General features: G+C 32.2%; 1 protein-coding gene across 5 annotated transcripts in view; it reads left to right on the top strand.

Moving 5' to 3' along the window:
• ARID2 (AT-rich interaction domain 2) overlaps positions 1-12,728 on the top strand; it is a 180,709-nt gene that overhangs the window by 92,644 nt on the left and 75,337 nt on the right. For all 5 annotated transcript variants that reach the window (XR_009265756.1, XR_009265758.1, XR_009265757.1 and 2 more), the window contains exons 5-6: positions 2,176-2,394; positions 6,121-6,188. Coding sequence is in view for 2 of the 5 variants with exons in the window: in XM_058743032.1 (XP_058599015.1) it covers positions 2,176-2,394; positions 6,121-6,188 (287 nt within the window). In the remaining 3 variants the exon portion in view is untranslated. The remainder of the gene's footprint in view (positions 1-2,175; positions 2,395-6,120; positions 6,189-12,728) is intronic.

Genomic DNA, 12,728 nt, shown 5'->3' with positions numbered 1-12,728 from the left:
AATCTTAGAAACATTTTCTCCTACATTATGTTAGAAATCTTTACCAAGCCTGATACAATTAAAGGACTTTTGTTAATATCATATTTATTTATTTTATTTTGTTTGGAGATGTGTTTGACAAAGTCACTCAGGTAAGGATGAACAGAATTGAGTGTCAGCATCTGTCATTGTCCAATAGCAAACGCCAACAATTCTGAGGTCATATTGAAAGCACATAAACAAGACTGTGACAGATGTTGAGTTGGGTTCCCAATTCTTTTCTATTCAAGAGATTTGCCTGAAAGTTTCATGGAAGCTAAAACTTGGCATCTCATCATCAATTCCAGTGTATGACAGGAATAGCTTAATCTGTTCCTATATTCACAGAAGTTTTGTTACCTTTTCTCCAGATTTTATGTTTATCTTATGTTGTTATTAGAAATTTCATTTATCAGGATTGTAGAAAATAAACAATGTATTATTCGATTTTAAATATTGTAAAGAATATGTCATAGTAATCTATAACTCTGTTGTGGCCCTTCTTTGCTATTATATTATTGGAGAAATTCCTAGAATATTTTAGAATTGAAGAGGTGTTGCCTCAGCTGTCTACAGTGGGAAATAAAGAAATTTCTTACCTATATGATTTTCTTCTGTGGCATGTTATGACAATAGATTTCTATTTGCATTCCATTTAGCAAGGTTGAAAAAAAATCCTTTAAAAAATTCATGTGTTTCTGAAATGTCTCATCTGGAAGTTTTCTATTTCTTGTTTTCTTACCTCTTCCCATTAACTAGTTAATATCTTTATGTGAAAATGTATTTGGAGCATATGTCTGAGGACATAGCTACCAAGGCCTAAACTGACATTTTCTTATATATTATGATTATATGTTACTGTAAGTCCATCTTTCCTACCTTCAAAGTTTTGAAGATGTTTTGAATTAATTGTCCTACAGAAAATCTTAGTTACCTTGGATTAGGCAAAGATTTCTTAGGATACAAAATCATGAACCATAAAGGTAAAAAGTTATAAATCACACTTCATCAAAATGAAGAACTTACACTCTTCAAAGACACTGTTAAGAAACTGAAAAGATAGGCCACTGTTTGGGAAAAAATATAAAACAAATACTTGATAAATAACTCACATTCAGATTATTTAAAACTGACGCTATTAAAATGCTGACAGGGATGCAGAGCAACAGGACTGTGGATTGCTTCTGGAAATGCAAGATGTTATAAGCCACTTTGGAAGCAGCTTCACAGTTTCTTACCAAGTTAAACATACACTTATATATGGCCCAGCAATGCAAGAGAAGTGAAAAAATATTTCTGTACGAATATGTGAATGTTTATAGCAACTGTATTCATAAGTGCCAAAAACTGAAAACAGTTCAAATGTCATTCAACTAGGGAATGAATAAACAAATTGTGTTATGCCCACACTATAGCATTAAAAACAGACTACTAATATATACCTCAATATGGATATTAATCTCAAAAGCATTTTGCTAAATGAATGAAGTCAGACATAAAAGATTACATACCAAATAATTCCAATTATTTGGAATTTTGAAATAAAAATGTATAGGAACAGAAAGTAGATCAGTGGTTGTCTGTGGTTAGAAGAGGGGCTTAACTGCAAAAGAGCATAAAGAAACTTTTGTGGGTGGTGGCAATATTCTGTATCTTCATTGTGGTTGTGGTTAAAAGACTTCATTTGTCAAAACTCATAGAACTAAAAAGCATGAATTTTACTGTGTTAATTATTGTGATAAATCTGACCAAAAAAGTAATAATTCTCCTATAATTAGGTAAAGAAGGTAGACAATGTGTCTAAAATCATGATATTGTCAAAATTTCAAAAGAATCAGTGTCCCTGGCTTAGTAGTGTAAAAGAATCAGAAATAGATTCTTGAAGTGCAGGAGTAAAAAGTACAGAGTAGGTAAATTTAAATAATGATACAATAATAATTTGGTAATGATATCCAAGAGGATATAGTACATTTTTTGTATTTTAATACTTTTTGAAGAATGTAATTTTCACTTAAGTTTAGAAAGTTGAACTCTTTAACCTTCTACTCAATTTAAATTTCATAAAAGAAAACAAGCCTCTGTCTTGTATTTGCAAGATATTATCCACAATGGTGTCTAATCCTTGATATACTTAAGGTGTTTTTGTTTTTGTCTTAGATTATCTGCGTCAAAGTTATGGGCTATCTATGGACTTCAATTCGCCAAATGATTATAATAAATTGGTGCTTTCACTGTTATCTGGACTCCCAAATGAAGTGGACTTTGCTATTAATGTATGCACTCTTCTATCAAATGAAAGCAAGCACGTCATGCAACTCGAAAAAGACCCTAAAATCATCACTTTATTACTTGCTAATGCCGGGGTGTTTGACGACAGTAAGTTTTAAGCTGAACCTATTGTATGATCAGTCTATAAAGGTCTTAGGGATTTTTAAAAAGGTTTTTAAGGAGAAAAGTACTTTTTATTAGTATAATAGCATTCTTTATTTGCTTTTATTATATTAAATGTGCTATTTAAGATAATGAATATTTGTTTCTTTAACTTTAAATATTTGAATAGTAATTACCTCACTAGAACTTTTGCAATAAAAATCCTGGGTTTTTCTTAGAGTAATAATATGGGTTTCTTGATGTTAGAAGATTGTTTGATACAGAATCCTGATAGAAAAGACTGGGACCTGCAAGAAATTTTTTTTTTGTAGTGTGTGTTATAATTTTTAGTTAAAAGTTTAGGTCAATATATTTAAATTTGCTGCCTAAATAAAATAAGAGTTACCAAATATTCCATATCCTTTTTACTTACAGGATTTGCTCATCAAAGATTTTCATAAGTTAAATTATATATGTTCTGTAAATCTAGGTTACTCTTAATACTAAATTGCTCATTTCTCTAATTGTAGTTTAATAGGGATTTAGAAAATATGTTTCGAAATTTTTCCACTCATGGTTTTTCTTTTTAAAATATCTATGTTGGCTGAATGTTATTGATGTAAAATTTTTTCTTCTCAACCCTCCTTCTATTTGAACGCCATTGTAACCTCTTTTGCCATCAGTATATACTACTAATGGGTAAGGTATGGGGGTAATCCCAAATAGGGTAGATAGCATGAATCAAAAGGAAATTCTGGGTGCACATAGTTACATGGAGAGAGGGATTTAATTTATCTCCTCGGGAAGGCACTCAGCTGTTCAAGACCAAACTTTGCATAATGTCTTTCCCAACAACTCAGATACATGAGGAAAAAAAAAAAAAAAAAAAAAAAGGTAAGGTATTGATATATTGAAATTATTTTATCATATCGGCACTATGTATAGCACAGTAGACACAGTTTGAGAGAGAATTTCTTACAGTATTTTATAGATTTGTGACTATTATTGTTTTTATCCTTAAATAGTAACATGTTTGCAAATAAGTTCATTTTTCTGCAATTTGATTGGGTCAAGTAGTATACTTTTCAAACATAATTTTATTTGGGACTAAGTAGTAGGATACCTTAGAATTTGTCAGGTACTTAAGGTTGTGTGAAGGCAATTTTGAAATGTTTAAACAAAAGTGAAATTAGTTTTTTACCCTGCCTGAAAGTCTTGTTGGTTATATGAGGGAGGAACAAAGTACTTCTCAGTTTGAATTATAACTTTGGAGATATAAATTTGGTGGATTTCTGTCTCACTTTCATGTTTTATGGTTCCTAATATTTTGTTTGGGTCTTTTAAGGACATTTCAGCATTTATTTTTTTTTTTTTTTTTTTTTTTTTAATTTTTTTTAATGTTTTTTATTTATTTTTGGGACAGAGAGAGACAGAGCATGAACGGGCGGGAGAGGGGCAGAGAGAGAGGGAGACACAGAATCGGAAACAGGCTCCAGGCTCCGAGCCATCAGCCCAGAGCCTGACGCGGGGCTCGAACTCACGGACCGCGAGATCGTGACCTGGCTGAAGTCGGACGCTTAACCGACTGCGCCACCCAGGCGCCCCCATTTCAGCATTTAAATGGAATAAAGTTTAAATTTTTCACATTTAGAAACCTTAAAATGAAGTTTTTAGAAAAAATATTCTCAAACCAGAATAATTTTGGTGACATCTTGACCATTTAATCAATGAATAGGATTACATGTGTATATACAATAAAAATTATCTTACCAGTTTTGCTTTACTGAGGTCTGACATTCTTCAGACCTAGTTTGTCTTCATGCATTTTTTAGTCACTTTTATTAATCTTATGCAGTATAGCAATCAAAAACTAATAATCTAGCAAATGATATTTAAGGAATATTACTATCATACCAATAGTCAGAAGTTTAGAGTTCAGAGTACTTGGGGACTTTATGAAGACACTATACTTAAAGCAGTGATTTTACATTAGATCTGAGGATTATGAATATATTTGATTTGGTTAGGCTTTTGAGCAGTTTGATTTATTTTTAGGGCATGGGATTTTAATAAGAGATAAATATACATGACACTTCCTTTAGAAAATGTAGAATGTTTATATTTTTTGTATGTTTGAAGAATATAATAAAAATTCTATTTGACAAAAAGTGTAATTTTCCCATCTTATATTTCCATCTAGTATTCTTTTCCCAGTGAAGTTTTTCTTTATAAGGTTTTTTCAGGACAAACAAAACCTTATTTCTCTTTAGTGGTATGTGGGCTTCATTTTTCTAATTAAGTGGCTATTTTATATGTAAGTGTGATATTTTATGAAATTCTTCCTTAGGTCATTGTAGTTTATTTACTTATTAAAAACTTTCACATCTATTTTGTCATATCTTCATGACCCTATTGTCAATATTGAAATTAATTGATAAACTTATGTTAAAATTTATTCTTCATCCCTTTTAGTATGTTTAAGTGAAAATTCTTACTCTAACCTAAATACTTAACAAACTTGCTTAACTCACTATTAAGGAAATGTTAGGTCTAAGGCATAATAAGAATACAAAGATTCAATAAATCTTTTTACAACAGAAAATGTATATGCTGATCACAACATATCCATTAAGTATGCTTACTTTTGTTTTTTAAAGAATTATGTTCACAAAACTAGTTTTTCTGTTAACTATTGCCACTATATAGTTTTCTTTCTGTGTTCCAAAAGCAGTAGCTTTCATTAAAGAATTAATCTCATGGTTGATAAAAGCACTTCCCTTTTTTTTTTTAAATTTTTTAAGTTTGTTTATTTTGAGGGAGACAGAGACAGCGCAAGTGGGAAAGAGGGAGAGAGAGAATTCCAAACAGGCTCTGTGCTGCCAACCTAGAGCCCAATATGGGCCTCAAACTCACGAAACTATGAAATCATGACCTGAGCCAAAACCAAGAGTCAGACGCTCAACTGGCTGAGCCATCCAGATGCCCCAAAAACATTTCCCTAATTTTTAAAGGCTTAATGCTTATTATTGTCCCACATTTCAGACATTTGTATCATACTGCTTTTATTGTCTGTTCCCATAACTGATAATATGAGCTAGCAACATAAAGGAGAAATAAAATGATATAACATCTTCTTATATGCCTAAACCTTTGTTGTGGGGAGCTGAAGGGTTGGGTGTTATTAAGAAGGTTTTGAAATGCATGATTTGATTTTTCTTCTAAAACAACTTTATCAAATGTAGAGAAACTATAGTACTGAGTATGTTTCTTAGGGGAGATTTTATTTGTGGGAATTACTTCCAAAGAATGCCTTATCCTATTTGAAATATTTATTACACAATCACTTTTGAAATTAATATACAAATTTTAAATTTAAAATTCTGGCAACCTAATAGCAATAGCATTAGTTTGACTTTTTTTTTCTCGTCTACAGATTAAACCTAATGCAGAGTAACTGTTACAGTATTCTTCTTTTCTACATTGTCTGTATAAATACTATAAAAATGAGTTGTATATTTTTAGTTTGTAGAAAGATAAGTTTTCTTTAAATTCTGTAATTTAAAAAACTGTATTTCAGAAGAGATTATCATGACTTTCTATCATTTACTATGAAATAGTTTTTAGTGAAGAAGATACGTAAATGTACTTTTGCTGTTTTTTCTAAACCTACATACTAAGGAAGTAAGTGAAAGAATAATTCCATTTTACTGAATATACTATTTATTCTTTTAGCTTTAGGATCCTTTTCTACTGTATTTGGTGAAGAATGGAAGGAGAAGACTGATAGAGATTTTGTTAAGGTAACACATAAATTAAAATATTGAGCCTTTGAAGTACATGTTGCCAAGTGCCAAGGATCAATGGCTGCTCATTTTGTATACATACTATTTATACTTCAATCCTTAGTATAATACATACAGATACCCGTGCAAAGTTGTGATTGAGTAAAAAATGCTTTAGAATAGCAAATAAATAAAGTTCTGTTTTTATTATACATTGATTTCTGAACATGATAAATCTATAACAACAGCAATAAATCTGAGAATACCTAGATTCTGAGCAGTATTCTAGCTAATTTCCTTAGGGTTGTTTTTCAGTTCACTTAGTCACTCTTCAGCTGTATCTAATATTTTACTTGATTTACTTGTTAAATGTTATTTCAGTGTCTGTGTTTTTAATTTTTTTTATATATTTTGTTTAGAGAGAGAGACAGAACGCGAGTCGGGAGGGGGCAGAGGAGAAAAAGAGACACAGAATCTGAGGCAGGCTCCAGGCTCTGAGCTGTTACCACACAGCCTGACGTGGGGCTCGAACTCACAGACTGTGAGATCATGACCTGAGCCAAAGTTGGACACTTAACCAACCGAGCTACTCAGGCGCCCCTTGTGTCTGTGTTTTAATTTCTAGAACTTTTCTTTAGATTTTTTCAAATTCGCCCTTTTGGTCTTTTATGCTTTTAATAATTCAAATAATGTATATTTAAAATATATTGTATTAATATTCAAATTATGTACAAATTAAATATATACATATATAAAATGTACATCAAAAATTAAATGTATGTGTACAAACACACACACCTGACAGTTCTAATACTTAAGCCTCTTGCAACTCATTCTAGTCACTCTGATTCATGGCGGATTATTCCTTTGTTTTACAATGTTAGTTTATAAACTTTAGCAGACTTTTCTGTGGGATTTTTGTATAGATTGGATGAAGAGTTTATTTCTTCACTTCTTATTTGCATTTGCCAGTGACCTGAAAAGAAAAGCTGTCTAAATTGATTTTATGTTAGTTTCCTTATTGGAAATTTTCTGATGACTGTTGTAATAAAACCAAACCTATGGAGGCTGTGGAGCAGGCTAGTGGTGAAATACTTAGGAAACTGTTTTTAACTCAGAGCTCAAGTAGAGACTGTCAACCCCTTTTGCTCCCTGTATTTGAGGGTATTAGACCTTCCAATTTCTTACCATGATACAAAGTTGCATATTAATTCCCCACTTCACAAGCTTATCCGAAATCCTGTATTCTTTCCTCCCCCCTCCCCCGTCCCCATTAAAAGCCAAGCCTTTTGGTTGTAGTTAGGCAGATAATTTCTTTAATTCCAGAAAAATAGTGATTAAAGTTGTAAGATGCACAAATTGTGTATTTACTTATGCAGTCAACGATGGGGAGTGGTGGGGGGGCTGTTGTCAGTATACTCCCTTGAAATCAAGAAGACACAAAATATGTTGAAGATGATTAGATGATCACCTCTCTTGCATGTTTTCATTAATTTCTGCTCTTTTTATTTCTTTTTGTACACTGTATTCTTTGGGTTTAATTATTGCACATTTTGTAATCTTGTGCTGGTGCTTAGATCATTGATTTTTGTTTTTATTTTTTCTAATACATACATTTTAATGCAGACATTTAAAGCCATAAAATTCCTTCTAAGCACACCTTTAATTTTATTCTCCCAATTCTGATATTTCATGTTTTCATTAAAGGTCACCTTAAATTATCTTATAATTTTCATTATGATGTCCTCTACATGGATTATTTTGAAGGGAAGTTTCCTTCTTTTTATTTTTTTAAGTTTTTATTTAAAATTCCAGTTAGGTAACATACAATGCAATGTTGGTTTCAGGTATACAGTATAGAGATTCAATACTTCCATATAATAACTGGTGCTCATCACAAGTGCACTTCTTAATCCCCATCACCTATTTCACCCTCCACCCCACCCAGCTTCCCTCTGGTAACCATTAGTTTGTTCCCTATCATTAAGAGTCTGTTTCTTGGTTTGCCTCTCTCTCTCCCCCTCTCTCTCTCTCTCTCTCTCTCTCTCTCTCTCTTTCTCTCTTTGTATCCCTTTCCCTGTTTTCTTTCTTAAATTCACATATGAGTGAAATCATGATACTATCTTTCTCTGACTTCACTGAACATTATATTCTCTAGCTCCATCCATGTTGTTGTAAAGGGCAATATTCATTCTTTTTTATGGCTGAATAGTATTCTATTGTATGTGTAGGTAGGTAGGTAGGTAGACCACTGTTCTGTATCCATTCATGAGTTGATGGATGCTATTTCCATAATTTGGCTACTTTAGATAATGCTATAAATATCGGGCTGCATGTATCCCTTTGAATTAGTATTTTTGTATTCTTTGGGTATATACCTAGTAGTGCAATTTGCTAGACCATAAGGAGTTCTATTTTAACTTTTTGAGGAGCCGCCATACTGTTTTTCAGAGTGACTGCACCAGTTTGTATTCCCACCAACAGTGCAAGGGGATTTCCCTTTTTCTACATCCTTGCCAACACCTGTTGTTTGTGTTGTTGATTTTAGCCATTCTGACAGGTGTGAGGTGAGATGTCATTATAGTTTTGATTTGAATTTTCCTAATGATGAGTGATGTTGAGCATCTTTTCATGTGTCTTTTGGCCATCTATGTGTCTACTTTGGAAAAATGTCTATTCATTTTTCTTTGGAACAATGTTTTTTGCCCATGTTTAAATTGGATTGTTTTTGTGTGTTGAGTTTTACAAGTTCTTTACATATTTTGGATACTAACCCTTTATCAGATATGTCATTTGTAAATATCATCTCTTGAAGGGAAGTTTTTTATATCCAAAAACATGAAGTTTTTCCGGTTTTCTTTTTCTTATTAATATCTAACTGAACTTCACTATGCAGAAACAATATAGTCTGTATAATCTTAAACTTTTGAAATATTTTCACTATTTGTTAGCCTCACATTAATGAGATTTCATAAACACTATTCACATTTGAAAATAATACATATTTGGAAGTTGTTGGCTGTGAATTTCTATGTATGTCAGGCCAACATGGTTAATCATGATACTCCTGTTTCCATATCAGTACTCTTTTGTCCATTTATTTCTTCATTTATGGAGAGAGGTATATTAAAAACACCTAATGTGATTATTGATATGACTTTCCTTATAGGTCTATAATTCTGTGTTTTTATATTTCAAGACTGTTACATAGTGCACACTTACAGATGCTATATCTTTCTGGTCAACTGAACATATAAAGTACCTTTTTTACCTTTAAGTCTACTTTTTTTGGTCTTAAATCATTGTAAAATCATCTTCCACTTGGCTGTGGTTTGTATGGCTCATATTTTGCCTTGAACCTCTCTTTTGGGGGGAATGCAAAAATAGTAACTTTAATTTTATTTATTTATTTTCAGGAATAGAATTTAGTAATTCATTTACATATAACAGTGCTCATCCCAACAAGTGTCCTCCTAAATGCCCCTCGCCCATTTAGCCCATCATCCCACCCAGCACTCCTCCAGCAACCCTTAGTTTGTTCTCTGTATTTAAGAGTCTCTTATGGTTTGTCTACCTCTGTGTTTTACATTATTTTTGCTTCCCTTCCCTTATGTTAATCTGCCTTGAACTGTCCTTATTTATCCTTGTATTTTAGATTTTTTTTATATATAAAAACATACATTTGGGCTTTCTTCCCCCCAGTGTGAAAATCTTTGTTTTTAAATTTGTGCATTTATTCAATTTATTTTAAATATAATTTTGATATGATTGTGTTTAAATATGCAGTGTATTAAATTGGTCTCTATAGGTCCTGCCTATTTGGTTTGGTTTTGTTTCCCTTCCTCCTTTCTTACTTTTTTTTTCAATTGATTTGACTGAGTATTGTTTACTCTTCAGTATTCTGCATACTGTTACTTTGGTATTTTATACTTTTTCTGTTCTCTTAGTGATTACATTAGAGATTATAATTTTATTTTATTTAGTTATTATTTTTTAAATGTATATTTATTTATTTTGAGGGAGAGAGACAGAGCATGTGAGTGGGGGAGGGGCAGCGAGGGGGGAGGAGAGAGAGAATATGAGAGTCCCAAGCTGGCTCCACAATGCCAGCAGAAAGCCCAGCACAGGGCCCGAACCCATGAACCATGAGATCGTGACCAGAGCTGAAATCAAGAGCTGGACACTTAACTGACTGAGCCACCAGGCACCCCAAGATTATAATTTTAATTATTACTAATTTAGTAAATTAGTACTTTTACCACTTTTTAGATAATGCAGGGACACTAGAACAAACTCCCATCTCCATATACTCACTTTTGATGTCTATGTATTGCTCTTGTTATACATTACTTTGTTCTTTTTCAGACCTCTTAAAATAGAATCTTAGGCCATTGGTTTTAAACATTCCTTCTTGTTTAATGTCAGCATATAAAGCTATAAATTCTGATAAACTGCTTGAGATGTATCCCACACGTTTGCTTATGTTGAGTTTTCATTATCATTTAGTTCAAGATATTTTCTCATGTCCTTCATGATTTCTTGTTTATGGGTTATGTAGAAGTGTGCTGTTTAATATCTGACTGTGTTTTCTTTCAAAGTAGCTTTTAATATTAGTATTATTGTTAAAGTTATTACTCTTATCTCATTCCATTGTTGTCAGAGAACATATTCTATATAAGTTCTTTTAAACTTACCAGGATTTGTTTTATGGCTCAACATATGGTTTTCATGAATGTTTCATACACACTTGAAAACATTGTATGCTCTACTATTGTTGAATGCAATATTTATTAATAACAAGCCAAGGTATTTGACAGTGTTCAAAATTTTTGTATCATTATTGCTTTTATACATAATTGTTCCAGGATTTCCTGGGAGATGAGTGTTAAAATTATCGACAGTGTGAATGTTTCTGTCTCCTTTTAGTTCTGTCAGTTTTTGTTTTTGTTTTTGTTTTTATTAAGTGTTTATTCATTTTCAAGAGAGAGGGTGACAGGATCTGAAGCAGGCAGTATGCTGACAGCAGCTAGCTCAGTTCAGGGCTCAAACTCACAAACTGTGAGATCATGGACTGAGCCACCCAGGCAGCCCAGTTCTGTCAGTTTTTGTATTTTGAACCTCTGTTATTAGTTGCATATACACTTAGGATTTTTACATTTTCTTTTTTTTTTTAATTTTTTTAACGTTTATTTATTATTGAGAGACAGGGAAACACAGAGCATGAGCAGGGGACGGGTAGAGAGAGGGGAAGACACAGAATCTGAAGTAGGCTCCAGGCTCTGAGCTGTCAGCACAGAGACCAACACGGGGCTCAAACTCACGAGCTGTGAGATCATGACCTGAGCCGAAGTCAGTCACCTAACCAACTGAGCCACCCAGGTGCCCCAGGATTTTTACATTTTCTTGATGATTCAGCTTTTATTTATCAGCATGAAATATTCCTCTGACCTCTGGTAATATCCCATTTTCTGAAGTAACTTCCCTGGTATGATTTATCTATAGCAGCTTTCTTATATTTAATGTTTTCATGATATATCTTTTTCCATCTTTATGCTTGTCATCTGTGGTTTTATATACAGTGTTTCATATAGACATCTTATAGTTGGGTTTTGCTTTCCCCTCTTCCCTCACTATAGTTTTTCTGTAATTTATTACTTTTCATGAATGTGTTCAGACCATTTATTTATACTTTATGAAGTTATTGATGTGGTTGAGTTTTGATTCTTAGCTTTTATTTTCCTAAAAATTTTATTTTGCCTTTATGTTTGAAAGATGTTTTTGCTGAATATAAAATTACATGTTTTTAGGGTATTATCTGAGTAGTTTTAGGGTAATGTTTCATTGCCATCTGATTTGCTTGTTACTGACAAGAAGTCAGTTTTATTCTTATTATCTTGTGTGTGATGTGTTTTCTCTGACTGCTTGTAAGGTGTTTGCTTAATCATCAATTTTTATTTTGGTTATGATGTGCCTTGTTGAAGTTTTCTGCACTTTTCTTGCTTGGGATTTATTTAGCTCTTTTGGTTGTAATTTTTCATGAAATCTGGAAAGTTTTGGCAGTTATGCCTTGAAATATTTTCTTTCCCTTATTTTTCTCAGACTATATTCATACAAATGTTAGACCATTTATTGTCCCACAGGCCACTGAAGTTCTGTTCATTGTTTTTAGACCTTCTTTTCCTGTGTTCTTCATGGATAGTTTCTGTTATGTTTAGCACCTCTAGTCATGTTTTTTATTTCAGATACTATGTTTTTCTACTCTAGAGATTCTATTTGATTCTCTTTAAAAACATCCCATTTTTCTAATTGTGTTCATACTTCCCTTTACATCTTTGCCCATATTTGGTAAAAAATAAAATTTTATTAAAAAATGTTTTAAAATCTGTCTGCTAAATCCATTATCTTTATTATGTCTGGATTTGTTTTTTGTTGAAATATTTTTGTCTTAGTTATGAATCATGTTTCCTATTTTCTTTGTACAGACAATAATTTTTTATTAGATATGGATATTACAAATGTTACATTATTGAGTATTTGGATTTTGGACTTTGTTCTGGC

This window comes from Neofelis nebulosa, chromosome 8 (assembly GCF_028018385.1).
Source record: "Neofelis nebulosa isolate mNeoNeb1 chromosome 8, mNeoNeb1.pri, whole genome shotgun sequence".
Taxonomy (NCBI): domain Eukaryota; kingdom Metazoa; phylum Chordata; class Mammalia; order Carnivora; family Felidae; genus Neofelis; species Neofelis nebulosa.
This window is presented reverse-complemented; position numbering and strand designations above follow the sequence as displayed.